Source organism: Vipera berus (genome assembly GCF_964194415.1).
Source record: "Vipera berus genome assembly, chromosome: 1".
NCBI lineage: Eukaryota > Metazoa > Chordata > Lepidosauria > Squamata > Viperidae > Vipera > Vipera berus.
The window spans coordinates 76706006-76725598 of NC_138202.1; the positions used below are offsets into that span (position 1 = coordinate 76706006).

A 19593-nucleotide genomic window follows, 5' to 3' on the forward strand; every position below is an offset into this window, starting at 1 on the left:
ATTCTGTGTCATTGGAAGAAACTCTTACACTTCTCTCCAAGACAGCTGGCATTTTTCTTTACTAAAAGGCAAGGCACCCTGGAAGGTTTTCATTAAGCATTAGGAGATCTTGGAGGGGATGACCTCTCTAGACACTACAATTATTTTCCAAGGCTTTTCTTCCTGGATCGCTTAAACACCCTGAAGACAAAAGAGAAATTTAAAAACTCCAGGCTTATTAAAGAAAAGGCAGAAATGATCATTTTCTAAAAATAAGGATTCGCTTTTTGGAATTTTGGCTGGTGGGGTCCAGAAGAGGAGCCTTTTCTACTGTGGCTCCTGCCCTCTGGAGCATCATGCCCCCTCAGATGAGATCCTCACCACCCTTATAGACTTCCAAAAGACTGTGAAGACATGGCTATTCCAACTAGCCTGGGGCCCTAATGGGGGCATGGCCCTTTGGAGGTAGCTAAAAAACACCCCACTTCCTCCATGTGTGCATTTTGCTCCATCCCTCTCCAGCCTGGTTAGTTTTATTTTAATTGAATTTTAAACAATAAATACCTTTTATAGTGTATTTAAGAAAACCAAGATCATGGCATCCGGCCCTCTCAATTCCTGGCAAATAGATGGGGAAGAAATGGAGGTAGTGACAGATTTTATTTTCCTGGGCTCCAAGATCACCACAGACAGTGATTGCAGCCATGAAATTAAAAGACGCTTGCTCCTGGGGAGGAAAGCCATGGCAAATCTAGACAGCACACTAAAAGGCAGAGACATCACCCTGCCAACAAAAGTGCATATAGTCAAGGCTATGGTCTTCCCAGTTGCAATGTATGGCTGTGAAAGTTGGACCATAAGAAAGGCTGAGCGCCAAAGAATTGAAGCCTTTGAACTATGGTGCTAAAGAAGACTCCTGCGAGTCCCTTGGACTGCAAGGCAATCAAACCGGTCAGTCCTGACTGCTCTTTAGAAGGCCAGATTCTGAAGTTGAAACTCAAATACTTTGGCCATCTAATGAGAAGGAAGGACTCACTGGAGAAGAGCCTAATGCTGGGAAAGATTGAGGGCAATAGAAGAAGGGGACGACAGAGAATGAGGCGGCTGGATGGAGTCACTGAAGCAGTAGGCATGAGCCTAAATGGACTCCAGAAGATGGTAGAGGACAGGAAGGCCTGGAGGAACATTGTCCATGGGATCGCGATGGGTCAGACACGACTTCACAACTAACAACAACAACATAGTGTATTTTTAGTTTTAATGTCTGTAAGCAACCTAGTGTCACCTCTATCGAGATGGGCAGCATAAAAGTTTAATAAATAAATTATAATAATAATAAAAAGGAAACAAATCACGCTACCATGTGAAAAAAAACCTTGCACATTCTTTTGTCTAATTTTGAGAAGTTCTCTTGTCATCATGATCTCTCTGTAGATTTCCTGGATTAACGCAGTTAACATTATTACTCCAGTACAGTGCTAGAAAATATATCTAGCTCAGAATTCTTGGAGCACCCCAAGCTTTCTTTTCTTGCAGATGGTTCATTACTATACTAATATAATTTGTTAATCATTTAAAAAATCTGTCTTTTTCTTTTCTTACTTGAACAGACTTTTGAAGTAATTGAAACTCATCCCTTAGGTAAAAAAATATAAGTCAATATAAGTCAACTCACTTAGAGAAATATAAGTCAACTGAAAAAGTTCGATAACACCGGACAAATGCTAAGTAGTTTTTCCTTTTTCAAATCCTGGGGAGTGAGTAAACAACTAGTCAATAATTGGTACTTAAATATTAGTCTGGTTGCTCTAGATTAACCCCCATTCATCTTGCCATATTGCTGCTAAAGACTGAGTGACCCCCACAAGCTCATTGTTTTGGTGAATCGATAGCTTTGCTGGCCAAGGGTCCTCGTGGACTGAGATTGTTCTCAAAGAGATCTAACCACTTCTGTATAGAGTGCTTTATGTGGATTCTTCGGACACTTCCGATACGCCGCCCGTTGCTATAATCTTTTGAAAGTTTGAAATACAATTGACACCCCCCCCCCCAATACTACAGACGAGAGGAGACTGGAGGTCTAGGTATCCGGTCTCGGGCTCCCTTCTCAACTCTGGCCAAGGCGAGATCTGACGCAGGGGCTGCCCATGCCCGGCTTTTTGCATTACTCCACCAAAATCTCCCGCTCTGAGCAGAAAAAAAACAACAGCCTCGCCCGTTTTTAAACCCAGTTGAAGAAGACTTCTGGCAGCTCCCTCCCTGGTCGCGTCTTCGGGGCCGGGGAGCGCTTGCGCAATCCCCCTCGCTTCGCGAGCCGCTGTCCAGTGCTGAAACTCCCGTCGGGCGCTTCAGCCTTAAACTGGGGCTGAAAGCGCTCAGATGCCTCGCGTGTCAGGAGCGCAAAGCCGTCGGCGGGACAAAGCTCCCTTCTTATCCACGACACGTGTCCCTCCTCCACCTCCCTTAGAGAAAGGATCCGGGTTCAAGAGAGTTCCCTCAACCTGCCCAGTTCAGAGAGGCTTAGCCGCCTTGCTTTCTTCTCTGCCCAGGGCACGGGACCACAGGCTTTTCCCCTCCCCCCCCCCGAACCCAGGCTCCGTTTCCAGGGGTCTTCAAACTTGGCCCTTTTACGACTTGTGGACTTCAACTCCCAGAATTCCTCAGCTAGCATGCCTGGCTGAGGAATTCTGGGAGTTGAAGTCCACAAGTCGTAAAAGGGCCAAGTTTGAAGAAACCCCCCCCCCCCCGTTTAAACAAAGGTTCAGCGGAGTTCCTCGGTTCTTCTCTCTAGGGGCCAGCACAGCATAATGGGTGCTTCCCTCACTGTCAGGGCAAGGGGCAGGCGGGGCGGGGCGGGGGGGAAGAGGAAGGGGGCTGGCGGGTCTTGGCTGGTCCGCTCGTCGTTAGTTGGAGACGCCTTTGCTGCCCGTGGCCCGGGGGAGCCTTCCACGCCCTCCGGGCTCTTGCTGTCCCACCCTTTCTTCCCGGCTTTTGCCCCCCTCCTCCTCCCCCGGCGGTCCCTGTTTCTCCCCCCCCCACGCCCCCGGGGGGGGGTACTGCTCAAGGAGGCCAAAAGTAGCCCTCGTGGCGCCCTAATGATTGGGCGAGGTGCCGTTACATCATGTTTCCTGGGCTGCCTCCCAGGTTTTCTTTGCGCTGAGGAGAAAAGGGCGCGCGCGCGCGCTTCTTAGTGGGAGCGGGAAGCACATCTGGGAAACCGCAGGCGGCGGCGCGAGGCAAAGGGAGAGAGCGGAGCGCGGGAGCTTCTCTTCTTCTTGAAGCGGGGGGGGGGACGGCCAGCCGGCGCGGGTGGGGTGGGGGGGAGACGGCGGGAGGGGGGTGGGGGCTCCCAACTCTTCTGGGCTCGGTGAAGGAGACGAGCCTGGAGGGCGACGAGATGCTCCGAGCCGGGTCCCAGGAAGCAGAGCCCGGAGGGCGAGGGGGCTTCCTCCTTCTCCACTGATCGGCACTCGCGACCCAAGCGCAGGGGAAGGAAAAAAACAAACAAAACAACAACAAAACCCCCATAAAATAAAATGGGCTTCGAGAACGCCACGGAGGAGAAGCGCTGGGGGATGGCTGGTAAGTTTTGAGCCCGCCAGAGCGGACGCCTCGCCTGCCCGGGGGGACCCGACGGCCGCGCCAGCCTTCCTGGCTTAAGGGGCCACAGGGCTCCGTACAACCCCGCCCGGAGATCAAGGGGGCAGCAGGGGTCACGTGCCAGAAGCGATGGTCTCCCAAAGGCAAACTATTACAAGGTTGGCGGCGGCGGGGGGGTGGGGGGGACACAATCAGAAGAAAATAGGGGGGGGTGTTTCAGAGGGAAGAGAAAGCTGTACTCCTTTCTTTCAAGTTTCCTAGGTCCCGGGTTGCCTCTGCTTAACCTTCTTTCCTTTTCGCTTTGTTCTTCCTTTCTGGTCTTCAAGCTAGCGCGCGCGTGTTGAGACGCCTAAAAAGAAAGGTGGCATATTTTTTTCCCCCACATCTGGTGACCTCCAGAGGTGTTTGAACGACAACTCCTGTGGCTCCCGGTTAGAATGGAGGTGGGCGCTAGTCAAGAGAGGGCTGGGATGCGAATCTAAAACAAGACTGATGAAGACTGATAACTCTCTCACAGATAGTAGCAACGGATCTTGGAATGAGCGGGGCCGTAGGGAAGAAGCAACCAGGTTCCCCTTTGCTCAGCCAGGGTGTGGGGAGTTGGGGGTGGAAAGGAGCCTGTAAGAGCAGGAGAGGGGGTAGGATGGACCGGCTCTTTGCTTTGATTTTTGGGTTGGCCCAGCAGCAGATACTGCAGTCCGAACCAAGGGGACAGACGTCTGAAAGCTTACTTTGAATAAGAATCATTTGCATTCTTCATGGTCAGAACTTAATCCCGTGAAGTAATAGAATGGTTTGGTCTGCAATGAGAAATATTATTTCCGCATTTTTTTTAAGGATTGGACAGTGACAACTTATCCCTTCTCCCCCTCTCCCATCCCATATTTGAAACCAGTATGGTTCCCCTGGTTGGCTTAAGTTTAAAATAACTACAGGGTTCAGCTTTTCCTCCCTGCAGTCATGGGGTCCTACTGTTCTTGTACTTATCTCCCTCCTTCTGGATTCTCCCTCCCCTTATTTCCCCAAATCCATGGAAAAGAGAAAAAATAATTTGCAAAAAATCTCTCATTAGAGAATACATTTCTGACAACCTATCTATCCCAAATTAGAGAGTTTAATGCTGGGTCTCTTGAATGAGTTGCCATTTTCAGATCCAGGATTATGTAAATATGGATTATCCCTTCGAATAAATCAGTGCCATAAGAAGAACTTGACAACTGTGGTGGATCTCAAAAAGCTAAGCAAAATCAGACATAGTCAGCGCTTTAATGAGAGACCACTAAGAAATACCACTAGGCTACAATTTAAATCTTTGCATATACGTTGCCAAGAAAATTGCCTGGATGTGTCTGTGAAATAAAAAGGAATTAATTTTGAATCAATGGAGTAATTGCTTTGCTTGTTTGAGTTGCTTTTTTTCATTTCTATTCCACTGTGGACATTTAGGGGTAGGGACCAACTTTAAAAAAAACCCATTGATAAGAGTATCTGATTAGTATAGTAGCATTTAATGAGTAATACATATATGGAATTCACTACTGTGTAAGTCACATGGTAGTCTGGATACTTACAGTCATTGATCTTACTCATTATTTAATCACTTTTAAAAATTAACAATGTGACTTCATTTTAAAATGAACTTTTATCTTATATTAGTAAATGTGGCTACAAACCCATGCAGAAATTAGGTTTACTTGTTTTTATCATTTTAAGAGCATTCTTTCACACTTTCTGCTCCATGGTATTTCATATATAATTTTCAGCAATAGAAAGGCATCATAACATTAGCCTTGTGGATTTAGCTACATGAGGGAGATATGAGAGAGGCAAAGGTTTCAGAATATGGGTATTTGCAAAGCTATTTCAGACTAAAGGTAAATAATGAGCTGCAACATGACATATTGTATTTTACTGCAAGTGTCATAGTTTTGTCGGAAAGAAGGGGCTGTATGTGGGTGTGCTTGCACCCACATGCATATTTGTATGCATAGTTGTACCTATGGAAGTATTTATGATACATATGGTGGGGAAGTTTGACTAAGGAGGAACTCATAATCTATATCACAATACACTAATTTAAAAATCAGAGGCAAAGTAATTGATAAGTTATTAAAGAGCACTTTCTGTGCAAGGGTATTTGGATGTTCAGGGATATTTGGAGCAGGGTGGTGGTGGAACTAATAGCAGCCTCTAACATCTTGCATTTCAAAACTAAAAAGCTGGCTACACAAACTCGCCAGAATAGGATATAAATTGTATGATTTTTTAAAATACTTTTTGGTGTACATGTTTTTCAACAAAACTCAGTGCTGTTGCATTCCATGAAGCTTACTCACAAGTAAATAGATACAAGACTGTAGTCTGGAAATAGCAAAATGTGAATTATTTCCCCTCTTGATAGATGTTTTCTTTTATTTTCGTCTGTCTTTATTTCAAAAGGACCTAGATGCAAATTCCTTTTCACTGATGACCCATACTTGAATTATATCCATTTATTTGTATATGTATTTTAATAACTATGGCATTACTCCCTTCCCACTGAAGCCATTACTCCCTTCCCACTGAAGAATGTAAAATGGATAGTCCTGGATAGCATAGATCAGAGGTCCCCAACCTTTTGGGCACCCCAGGGATCGGCTACGTGGAGAGAGGTTTTTCCACAGACCGGAGGGAGCATAGTTTTGTGTGCTGCCTGCATCCCACAGATGGGGCTTTGCTTGTTTGTGTGGCCCAGTTTCTGGCATGCCATGGCCTGGTATTCATCCACAGACCAGGGGTTGGGGACCCCTGGCGTAGATAACATGAGCTCCTAAAAATCACAGTCTTCCCTTTGCTATGAACATATTTGAACAACGGCTTAGTTTGTGTTCTACTAAATTCTTCATTTGTATGGCATCCCATTATAAAGGTGTAGAATTTAGTGACATGTTACAGTAAATGCCTCTAGATATCTTGGCATCTTAGTAGCCACCTTATTTCTCCTTTTCTCTGCCGAAGTGTCTCTAATCATCTACCCACAGAAATCTGTCGATGATGGTTGGTAACTCTCCAATCACCTATCCATAGAAGTCTGCTGATGTAGTTATGGCGTATCAGTTTTATCCAATCTTGTGTCCCCAAAATGTGTTGGATTACGTCATTCACAGCTGGTATGTCCAATGAATAGCCAAGATAGCCAAGAGAGTTATTTATTGTTAGCTGTTTTGAATACCACGTTTCTTGTTGGAATTGTATGATAGGAAACCTATTATTATTATTTGGGACAAGAATAGTGGCCATACATTTTTAAAACAAACTTCAAAAACCGCTACAGGATATCTAGTTGGGGAAAGGTGATCTTTATAGAGTGGGCTGGTGGAAGTAGAAATCCTGATTAAGTTAGACCAAAAAAGTTAGTTAGATTTAATTTAATTTTAATTTTATTAAATTTATATACCGCCCTTTCCCGAAGGACTCAGGGCGGTTTACAGGGTATTTAAAATCAAACAGTACGAAATACAAAAGTTAAAAAACAATTTAAAAAGATTAAATTATCCCTTAACTAAAAACCTCAGTTAAAAATTCTCAGCCTGGGCCGGAGAGCTCAAAGAGCCAGGTCTTCAGGTCCCGGCGGAATGAACGAAGATCAGGGGCGGTCCTAAGCTCCACGGGCAGCTGGTTCCAGAGGGCAGGCGCACCCCCTGGGTGTTATCCGCCGGCAGTGGCGTAGCGTGGGTTGTTAGCACCCGGGGCAAGGCAAGTAATTTGCGCCCCCTAACCCGTGGATTTTAGCACTCGAGTCTCTTCCACTAGATTAGTTAAAGAAACCCTTACCCCCTAAGCACATGTATTGTTTGTTATGAAAATACTGATGTAATTAAAGTAAAATGCATCTAATGCGCCCCCCCAGATGTTGCGCCCGGTGCGGCCGGCCCCCCCTGCACCCCCCACGCTACGCCACTGTCCGCCGGCAATCTTTTACCGGCGGCACCCTGAGAAGACCCTCCCTGTGCAAGCGCACTGGATGAAGGGAGTTTGATGCTGGCAGGAGGTGTTCCCTCAAATATCCCGGACCCAGGCCATTTAGGGCTTTATAGGTCATCACCAGCACCTTGAATCTCACCTGAAGGGCAACTGGAAGCCAATGCAGCTCGCGGAGTAGAGGTGTTACATGGGAGTATCGGGAGGCCCCCATCACAACTCGCACGGCCGCATTCTGCACCAGTTGAAGCCTCCGGGTGGTCCTCAAGGGCAGCCCCATGTAGAGAGCGTTGCAGTAGTCTAAACGGGAGGTCACGAGCGCATGAGTGACTGTGCGTAGGGCATCTCGGTCCAGGTAGGGTCGCAACTGGCGCACCAGGCGAACCTGGGCAAAAGCCCCCCTGGTCACGGCACCTATATGGTCTTCAAAATTGAGCTGTGAATCCAGGAGGACGCCCAAGTTGCGAGCCCTATCAATGGGGGGTAACACTGGTTAGTCCGAGATGCCGATATGCACAGCCACTCAGTCTTGCCAGGATTGAGACGAAGCCTGTTTCTCCCCATCCAGACCTGGACCGCCTCCAGGCAATGGGACATCACGGCGAGGGCATCGCTGGGTTGGTTCGGGGTGGAAAGAAAGAGTTGGGTATCATCAGCGTACTGATGATACCCCACCCCGAAACCACGAATGACCTTCATATGAGATCACCTTCATATGAATAAAAAGACATAAAGTAAAAACATCTGGTGTCACTTCCCATCCCACACATATTTGTGCTAAAAAACCACACTCACACATATACGTTCTTATCACACAAATGCCATATACAAAAATAAATGTCCATGTGATGTTGATATAGAAGATATTTATGTGCAGTTGGGCTAATTAAAGATAAATGGAACCTTAATTTACCAAAAATAACCTGGATTTGGAGATGTGTCAAATAACATTTTTCAGATTGCTACATTTGAAACTCAGTTGCATAGATTTTCATTAATTGATTCATAAGGTTAAAACTGAAATCTTTTGAAACTCATAGCATGTTCATGACACAAGTGAATATTAAATCAGAATGTACAAACACACATGCATATATACTTGATTTAACAAATGCAAACCTGATAAAAACTCAGTTCTGTTTGGTTAGTTCTAAAGTAATCCTAGCTAACTGGACATGGCACAAACAGACCAAATCTACAGTATGTCTCATGTTGGTTATACATTAATTTAATTGTCATGATGTTCCTAAATGTACCAGGGACTTGTAACTAGGGACAGTTATTGAGAAGCTTTATTACATATTCCCAGTGCTGCACATAAAGCTACAGTCCTATGTTTCATAATCTACATTTATTAATCTAGTTTAAATTATTTGAACATTACATAGGCCCCTCTCTAAACAACTGGTAAATATAAATTCTAGGTTTAATTGAAAGCTCCTAATAACAACAAAGTCCTACTGATAAAGAAAGCAATGTTAGTTTCAGTTTGACAAAATGACCCATATTCTATAAAGGGCTCCATGTGCTAGACAACAAATTACAGGGCACAGATCTTTTGACAAATGTTGTGCCTTAATTCTAGGTAGAATCAAATAAAATAAAAGAGGCGGCACACCTCATGCCACTAATAGAATGGGATACACTATTTTCATAAGAAAAGGCAAAGAAAAACAAAGATGGGGTAAAGCACATGTTCAACCGCTTCTTCAAGAGATAATTACTTTAAACATATCTATTCTCAGGGCCCACCAGACATACCATTGTGCTACTACCAAATCGATTCTGGCTCACATGATCCCATGCCATTGGCTGCTGTTGGTTAGCTGAGTAAATTAAGTTGCGTGATGCAGAAAGAATAGTTATAATTCCACCACACATTTTGCCCAGTTTTGGCTCTCTTGAGAGTTGTAGTTCAGTATTAACTCTATCTACAGTATCTATCTATCTATCTATCTATCTATCTATCTATCTATCTATCTATCTATCTATCTATCTATCTATCTATCTATCATTGATCATCTCCACCATTATTATTTTTATAACTAACTAAAGATGGCAATGAAGCAGTAGGCGTGAGCTTAGATGGACTCCAGAAGATGGTAGAGGACAGAAAGGCCTGGAGGAACATTGTCCATAGGGTCGCGATGGGTCGGACATGACTTCGCAACTAACAACAACCACAATAATGTTGTGAAATGGTTTGGGCTGAGAAAGAGTGACTGACCCAGCTGGCTTTCCTGGCTAAAGCAGGACTAGAACTTACAGTCTCCTTGTTTGTAGCTTAATGCCTTACTTACACACACACACACACACACACACACACACACACACACACACACACAGTTGATTATATGGGATGTATTTATTACACTGGAGACAGACTCTAGGATAACGATATCAATACAATATACTTAAATAGGTTTTCTTAGTTTAATCATATACTGACTCCACTGGATGAATGTGATTTTCTTTTCGTACATTTTTTTTATCTAAATAAAGAGATTAATCATTAATATACCTTCTTACAGAACCATTATACTTTTTTCAAAGAAAATCAAGCTGCCTGCTAGAGTCTATTCATCTATTTAGTTAAGATACAGTATCTGAATATCTTCATTTGTGAGATTTTATTGACAAGAAAGGGAAAGCTGGAGCTTGCTAGTAATTTGTTTCTTTGAAATGCAAAGCTGAAAACTGAGTTGCATATCACTGTCCAAGTGATGTACATTATCTGCACTACATGGGTGTAGAGTGTGTGTGTGTGTGTGTGTGTGAGAGAGAGAGAGAGAGAGAGATTGTAAAATTCAAACACACACTCTCACTTTTCAAACACAAGAAAAATATTCACAGAAATGCTGTTGTTGTTGTTAGCTGCGAAGTCGTGTCCGACCCATCGCGACCCTATGGACAACATTCCTCCAGGCCTTCCTGTCCTCTACCATCTTCTGGAGTCCATTTAAGCTCGCGCCTACTGCTTCAGTGACTCCATCCAGCCACCTCATTCTCTGTCGTCCTCTTCTTCTATTGCCCTCGATCTTTCCCAGCATTAGGCTCTTCTCCAGTGAGTCCTTCCTTCTCATTAGGTGGCCAAAGTACTTGAGTTTTAGCTTCAGAATCTGGCCTTCTAAAGAGCAGTCAGGATTGATCTCCTCTAGGACTGACCGGTTTGATCGCCTTGCAGTCCAAGGGACTCGCAGGAGTCTTCTCCAGCACCACAGTTCAAAGGCCTCAATTCTTTGGCGCTCAGCCTTTCTTATGGTCCAACTTTCGCTGCCATACATTGCAACTGGGAAGACCATAGCCTTGACTATACGCACTTTTGTTGACAGGGTGATGTCTCTGCTTTTTAGTGTGCTGTCTAGATTTGCCATGGCTTTCCTCCCCAGGAGCAAGCGTCTTTTAATTTCTTGGCTACAGTCCCCGTCTGCAGTGATCTTGGAGCCCAGGAAAATAAAATCTGTCACTACCTCCATTTCTTCCCCATCTATTTGCCAGGAATTGAGAGGGCCAGATGCCATGATCTTGGTTTTCTTAATGTTAAGTTTCAACCCAAGTTTTGCACTCTCCTTCTTCACCTGCAACAAGAGGCTCTTTAGTTCTTCTTCACTTTCTGCCATTAGAGTGGTATCATCTGCGTATCTTAGGTTGTTGATATTTCTTCCGGCAATCTTAATTCCAACTTTTGATTCATCTAGCCCTGCCTTTCTCATGATGTGCTCTGCATATAAGTTAAATAGGCAGGGCGACAGTATACAGCCTTGCCGGACTCCTTTCCCAATTTTGAACCAATCAGTGGTTCCATGTCCAGTTCTCACTGTTGCTTCTTGACCCGCATATAGGTTTCTCAAGAGACAAATAAGATGGTCTGGTACTCCCATCTCTTTAAGAACTTGCCACAGTTTGTTGTGATCCACACAATCAAAGGCTTTAGCATAGTCAATGAAGCAGAAGTAGATGTTTTTCTGGAACTCCCTAGCTTTTTCCATGATCCAGCGTATATTGGCAATTTGATCTCTAGTTCCTCTGCCTCTTCGAAATCCTGCCTGTACTTCTGGTAGTTCTCGATCCACATACTGCTGAAGTCTAGCTTGTAGGATTTTAAGCATGACTTTACTAGCATGAGAAATGAGTGCAATGGTGCGATAGTTTGAACATTCTTTGGCACTGCCTTTCTTTGGAATTGGAATGTAAACTGATCTTTTCCAATCCTGTGGCCACTGTTGAGTTTTCCAAATTTGCTGGCAAATTGAGTGTAGCACTTTTACTGCATTGTCTTTTAAGATTTTGAATAGCTCAGCTGGAATACTGTCACTTCCACTAGCTTTGTTGTTGCTCAGTTTTTCTAAGGCCCACTTCACTTCACATTCTAGGATGTCTGGCTCGAGGTCAGTGACCACCTCATTGTGATTATCAGGGACGTTAAGCTCATTCTTGTATAGTTCTTCTGTGTAATTTTGCCACCTCTTCTTAATCTCTTCTGCCTCTGTTAGGTCCCTGCCATTTTGGTCCTTTATCATGCCCATTTTTGCATTAAACGTGCCCTTCATTTCTCCAATTTTCTTGAAAAGATCTCTGGTCCTCCCTATTCTATTGTTTTCTTCTATTTCTTTACACTGTTCATTTAAGAAGGCATTCTTATCTCTTCTAGCTATTCTCTGGAATTCTGCATTCAATTGGGCGTATCTTTCTTTTTCTCCCTTGCCTTTCGCTTCCCTCCTTTCCTCAGCTATTTGCAAAGCTTCCTCAGACAGCCATTTTGCTTTCTTGCATTTCTTTTTCTTTGGGACGGTTTTGGTTGCTACCTCTTGTACAATGTCGCGAACCTCTGTCCATAGTTCTTCAGGCACTCTGTCTATCAGATCTAATTCCTTAAATCTATTTGTCACCTCTACTGTATATTCAACAGGGATATGATTTAATTCATACCTGAGTGGCCTAGTGCTTTTCCCTACTTTCTTCAGTTTAAGCCTAAACTTTGCAAGGAGAAGCTCATGGTCTGAGCCACAGTCAGCTCCTGGTCTTGTTTTTACTGACTGTATAGAGCTTCTCCATCTTTGGCTGCAGAGCATATAGTCAATCTGATTTCTGTGTTGACCATCTGGTGATGTCCATGTGTAGAGCCGTCTCTTGGGTTGTTGGAAAAGAGTGTTTGCTATGACCATCGCATTCTCTTGACAGAATTCTATCAGCCTGTGCCCTGCTTCATTTTGCACTCCAAGGCCAAACTTGCCTGTTATTCCAGTTATCTTTTGGCTTCCTACTTTAGCATTCCAATCCCCCATGATGATAAGAACATCATTTTTTGGTGTTAGTTCTATAAGGTGCTGTAGTGCTTCATAGAACTGGTCAATTTCATCCTCTTCAGCACTGGTGGTTGGGGCATAGACTTGGACTACTGTGATATTGAATGGTTTGCCTTGGATTCGAACTGAGATCATTCTGTCATTTTGAGGATTGTATCCCAGTATTGCTTTTCCTACTCTTTTATTGACTATGAAGGCTACTCCATTTCTTCTGAAGGATTCTTGCCCACAGTAGTATACCTGATGGTCATCTGAATTAAATTCACCCATTCCTGTCCATTTTAGTTCGCTGATACCTAAGATGTCAATGTTCAGTCTTGTCATCTCTTGTTTGACCACGTCCAGCTTTCCTTGATTCATGGATCTTACATTCCAGGTTCCTATGGAGAAAAAATCTTTACAGCATTGGACTTTCCTTTCACCACCAGACACATCCACAGCTGAGCGTCCTTTCGGCTTTGGCCCAGTCGCTTGATTCTTTCTGGCGCTACTAGTACTAGCCCTCTGCTCTTCCCCAGTAGCATATTGGACGCCTTCCGACCTGAGGGGCTCATCTTCCAGCGTCATATCGTTTTGCCTTTTGGTACTGTCCATAGGGTTTTCATGGCAAAGATACTGGAGTGGGTTGCCATTTCCTTCTCCAGTGGATCACGTTTTGTCAGAACTCTCTGCTATGACCTGTCCGTCTTGGGTGGCCCTGCACGGCATAGCTCATAGCTTCATTGAATTACGCAAGCCCCTTCGCCACGACAAGGCAGTAATCCATGAAGGGGACAGAAATGCTAGTTTATGAAAATCTGGCTAATATGTATAAGAACAAATTGATGTTTTATAAGCTGCTGAAAAAAATAGATGTCTGAGATCAAAGTCTAAGAAATGGGAGGTATTCTTAGCCCTTTCAGTTATCTAACATTGCCCTGTGTATTTAGCTGGATAATAAGTTTTCAATCATTGCTTGACTTGCACAAACTTCCCTTGGGAGACAAAGCAAGGTGAGGCTGTCAATTGCTTGCAATGTAAGCAATGAGGACTTGACAGTTGCAACTTGAGGCAGGGTTGGTATAATGTATCAGTTATGAATATTCAGTATAACTTTAGAAAAATCTAAATTCCCAGTCTCAGCTCAGCCACAAACATGCTAAATAGCATTAACAGAGGTCTTCCCATTTCATTTGTCTCAATGTTGCCTCCAAATTGTAGACACCTGCTGCAATTTATGCATAATATTGCAAAGCTTATAAGCTACTTGTAAAGACTGTTAGCCATAAGAAACAATATTGGATTATAATGCCATGTAACCAAAAAAGCAAGATGATAATGGTACCAGCTAGGGCCAGGCAAGATAGTTTATCTTAGCTGAATGGAGCCCTTCTAATTAGTTGTTCCACAACATAAACCTTTGATGGAAAAAAACCAAGGAACAGTCCTCCCCCCTTGGCATGCATATATCTGGTTTAATTGTTTCAAAGCTGTTCAATCTGCAAATAGCAATCTTGAATCTCGCAGAGTGTCCCATTATATGGTATTTAAATAGATCTTAATGAAAAATATTGGTTAGGATGTTTATATGGGGCAGAAAGAATAGAAAAATAACCATATTTCATTGGCTAGTTGCTCCCTATCATTTGAAGCAAAACCACTGTATAAACATTCAGGCTTGGGTGAGTCTGATGATTAGATAAAGCAGATGCTTCAAGCAGTAAATTCTGAGATTGGGGAACATGACCATGGTAATGTCAAGATGCAGGAGGATATAGTTGAGTGTATCATGTGTCCTTTTAAGATTGATGGTCTCAGGTACAATGCAGGATCTTATTGCTACTGTAGTTTCTAGAAATAGTGATGGCATAATGTTGATTGAGCATCTTGCCTTTTGCCTCAGACAACAACAAATTTTGAAAGGGCCATATTAAGGAGCAACATTGTATATGCCAGGATATTGCTGCAACTTGGTAGGATTGTACCAGTAATAGGGAATTGTAGGGTATGTGGGAAAAACCTTGGAAGACTAGCAAAGACATTCTGCCTAAGAAATGGTCAGATAAGAGACAGCATAGCCTGGAGCTCTATAGTGGACAGGGCGAGAGGCTTAGAAGGGATTCTCCCTAGTTTCTAAGACTGTAAAGAAGATGGTAGGAGAATCGTACTCTCAGACTTGCAAGCTCCACAAGAAAGTAGAATTAGCTGGTCATGTTTCCTGTCTTATCTACCTGGTAACGCTGACAGTTTAGCCATTTCCCTAAACTACTATATGATGTTGTTGGGCTACAGTTGATGGAATCAGTGTTACAGAATTAGCATCCAGATGACACCTGTTAGTACAGTACAGAACAATCTTTTCCCATAGACATTCATGAAAAAAAACCACAACCAAAACACTGTGGGAAATTATAATTTATGTGAACATGCCATTCTATGCAGTGCCTCTGTTCGCTAACATGATGAATTAATCTGTCTTAATGGGGTTGCAATGGGGACAACAGCTGAGACAGATGTTGTAGTTGAGCAGCCTTTTAGAAAAGAAAAAGCTTTTTAGGAAAAGAAAAAATGTTGTTCTCTTATATTCAAATTACAGAACATGGGATGGTAACAAAGACTTCTATGTTAAATAGAGGATTTTCTTTTATTAATTAAACATAAAATTATTAGCAAACATTTTTCTAAGGCTTTTAAATTTGTGATTATTATGACAAACCAGCATCCCAACCTTCAAATAAATGTACTTACAGTATGCCATCTACCTGAGATTGCAAAACAGATACAAGGGATGTGTCAAGTATTTAGTAAGTTATAATAGGTGGTAGTGAGTTATATTCAGGTGGATAATTATTCTGCAGATTCATTTTATATCTTCTGATAATATTAAGCAATCAATTGCACAGCCTTCCCTCTTGCAGAATAATAAATAACTTAAAATCAAAATCAAAAGTTTATGGAATAATAAATTTTGTTAAAATCTGTAAATTTCTTTGTTATTTTGGCTTTCTTGAGATTTTCCTCCAGGAGACTTTTACAATCTGTACCAATATTGGTACTCACTTTGTCTTCTGCATAAGTGGCATTTTGAAACACTGGCTGAAATACTACAATGTTATGCTATTCAATTAGCCCATGCATTAATTAGTTCTGAGTCCAGCCATAGCAATTTATTTGCCTTCTCCTGTAGTGAATGTTGCTTGGCTTTAATGATCCCTTTGGTTAGGTGGCTTCTGAACCTTTAATTTACTAGATTAGTTCCTTTCCATATTGCTTCACTAGAACATGTTTTGGTATTTGTTCCTCTGCATATGTTCAGAATGGTCCATTGGCTGAACTTGTGAGAATATTTTTTGTTTTTCATATCACTTTGTGGGTTTCTGCCCATGATTCTCGGCCAGAATATGCGTGGATAAAGCTGGTAGGTGGAGGTGAGGAGATCAAGGTGGGGACATCAAGAAAAAAAGGTAAGGAGATCAAATCTAGCACCACAGCGGAAGTTACAATATATTAAGAGTGTTCATCAGCACCATATGTCAAATCGGAATGGACAGCTCTCCACAGCCAACTCACTGTGGGACAATATGCCACAGCCCACTCGCCGCAGGACAACTGACCATAGGACAATTTAATAATTCAATTTAATTATTTAAAATAAAAATTATTTTAATTTTTGTCATTCACATTTCAATTTGTCCCTCCTTTTGCCTCCGTTCTTTAATTATTCTATTCCACCATTTCTTTGATATTAGTGTAACTCTTGACCCACAGTGAGTTGTCACACGGCAAGTTGACCATGGTGAGTTGGCCATGGAAAATTATCATAGACCCATCTCAAAGGGCTGCCTGCTCTGTTTCCTCCTGTTCAAGATCTGCTCTCTCTAATGCAAAGTGCAGCAAGAAATATTTAGGCAGATTAGAAGTTTAAAGAATAAAAAAACACTGTATATGTAGTTTAAAAAATGCTTTGCGGGGACAGAAAGGTTTGGAGAGCCAGTGAAGAGACTCCGTGCAGAAGTGATGTTTCCTGTTCTTTTCTCATGTATTTATTTTCCTATTCTTTTTCTGTGGTTTACATAATGTTTCCTTGAAAAGTGTTGGTCAGCATGAAGTAAGCAGTAAGCAAATTTACTTCAGAAAGGTGTCTATTTAAAAAATTTTCACTAGGGCTTTCATATCTGGACTACAAAAATCTACTTGACTCCTAGGTGGCAAAAAAGATGTACAGAAAACTCTAGTGGTTACATGGATTCTTGCACCCAAAGTACAGTAGCCAAGATTTTCAGTGACCTAAAATCCCCACAGACTTCAAAACTTGTTTTATGACTTCAAGTCAGTTTTGATTCCTGGCAACATATCAATGATTCACTGTTAGCATTTTCTTCTTAGAACTAAGAGTCCAGTCACCCAACTGGCTTGTTGCTTTTAAGGCGAGACTAAAATTCATAATCTCCTCGTTTCCAGTCTAGTGGCTTTAATCACAACACCAAACTGGCTTTCTTATAGAACTTTATAAGGTCGTTATTGTTGTTGTTTATTTCTCAGATGAGCTTTCCACAGAAATTAAGGGTGAATAATGCAATAGACTGCCATAGCATTAGGGCTGATTTTACAATGCTTGGATTTTACTGTTGCTCTCAGATCTATATTCTTCTATGATCTAGTCATACTATGCTGTTGAAATGTTGCCTGAATAGCATGGAAAATGGTCATTGGGTGCCACATACAGAAAAGTGGAGCATGTTCTTCAGAACAGTCCTGAAATCTATTTTGAGAAGCAAAGGTGACTGGAATACTTTTAATGTTTTATGAAAAAGGCATGTGATCCATCCAGCTAATCACAGTGAACAATGAGTGAATGGTAGACCAAAAGTCTAGGAATCCAAGACTTTTCTTACCCTTCCATTAGCAAAGCACCTCTTAACTGGATATATTGGAAATTGGTTCACAATTCTCTCAGGTTTCTTTCCCTTCCGTCTCTCACGAACAATATCTATATAGGGAACTTCCATGCATAAGGGCCTACAGTCCATGAATCAGGTATATGCTTTGCAGGAGCCCCCTTGGGAGCAAGCAATGTGTAAGACTTCTGCCTGAGATGCAAACTGCATAATATGTTAATTTGTCGCTTGCAGCTGTCTGCCATCTCTTATTTTCTCTGCAGTGGCCCACTTTGGATCAATCAGATTGTGTGTCTGGAGAAACTTAATTCTTTCCAAATGTTCTTTGATTACAAAATTGTTTTGAATTCTTACTGTGTTGTACTTTTGCTATTGTTTAAAACTTCATTGCCCTCAAATATGCATATGTGATTGATTCTGGCTATAAAGATCCCTTTTATTTAGGGATCTTCATAGGCAAGATTAAGTTTTAATTATACTTTTAATTCTAATCATCCAGATAACATTTGTAAATGGAAGCCCCCAAAACAGGTTATATTTATTTATTGTTTCAACTACCCATTTCAAATATATGAGTTTGGTGGCTCACAAACAATTAAAACACAATATAAAGCACCATCTCTGGATGTTCCAAAGTGTGGGAGCCACAACAGAAAAGCATCACTTCCTGGGTCCCATCAGATAACAGTCCCTAACTGATGGGACCCAGAGTGTTCCTGTCCTGCTAGACCTAATGTGATTGGAGAAACGAAGTCCATCAAACAGCTGATTCAATGCCATGAAGGGCTTTATAGGTACCTTCAGTAGGTACCTTTATAGGTACCTTCAGTACCTTGAACTAACTGGCAACTACTGCAGCCTGAAGAATAGAGGTGTAATGTGAGGAATTAACTTCTTGTGCAGCTGCATTTTGCACCAGATGAAGCTTCCAAATATTCTTCGAGGGCATCACCACATAAAGTGCTTTGCAGTAATCAGTATAGGTTGTGACCGAGGCATGAGTGATCAGGAGAAGGACCTCTTGGTCCAGGAACAGACACAACTGTCACATAACATGTAGTTGTGATAATTGACTCCTTTATCTATGAGCTAAACTATGTCTACTTTGTCCTCTACTTGGACTTTCAGTATGCCAACAGTTTCAGCTTTGCCTGCTATAAACCTTTTAATTTAGGATTAAAATCTTATGTTAAGACAAATTCTTTTGATGTCCCGAATCTATATGCACAGTAAACCTGGGACAACATTAATTACTGTAAAGTTAAAGGGCTTGGGTTTAAAGTTATCTTGTACTTATTTGAATTAGTGCTGGATATGAATAAAAGTTCTATGAGAATTTACTCCTGATTTTTTCTTTTTTCCTCTTTTAAATTTTTGAACTGTTGTTTGATCCTTTGAGCCAAAATTATTTTGATGTAGTTATATATTTCTGTCTAGTTTTCTAGCACTCTTACTAATAGTTGCTGAACAAAGAGAAGCATAGGGAATCTTAACTTATAAACATCTGGAAGGCCATTTGCACATTCTGAAGGGGGGAAAATTGTATATGGTAATTCATAACAATAACATCAGATTAGAAATAATTAAGACTTAATTATAATACTTTTATATAGAGGGATATACTTCTCTATCTTATTCAAATACAGTGATCCTCTATTTGTGCTCTTGACACGCTGCAAACATTGAATAGATACATGTTCACTCTGTCTGGAAGTCTTTGAAAGAAACTCACTTCAGTTCTCCATAAATTAACACTTTTTAGTAAGAGAGAATTGTGCTAGAAACTGAATACTGAAGCTATCTAGCAAAATTAGGCCCTTTTGGCCTAAGAAAAAGAAAGCTTGCCTTTTGTTTCTTCCTGAACACCTGCA

General features: G+C 42.0%; 1 protein-coding gene across 1 annotated transcript in view; it reads left to right on the top strand.

Annotated features, from left to right (window-relative positions):
* Positions 1-3457: 3457 nt before the first annotated feature.
* CHRM4 (cholinergic receptor muscarinic 4) overlaps positions 3458-19593 on the top strand; it is a gene marked incomplete at its 3' end in the record, with an annotated part of 73755 nt that continues 57619 nt past the window's right edge. Inside the window, exon 1 of the mRNA XM_081314370.1 lies at positions 3458-3561. Coding sequence (XP_081170496.1) covers positions 3516-3561 — 46 coding nt within the window. The 5' untranslated portion in view covers positions 3458-3515. The remainder of the gene's footprint in view (positions 3562-19593) is intronic.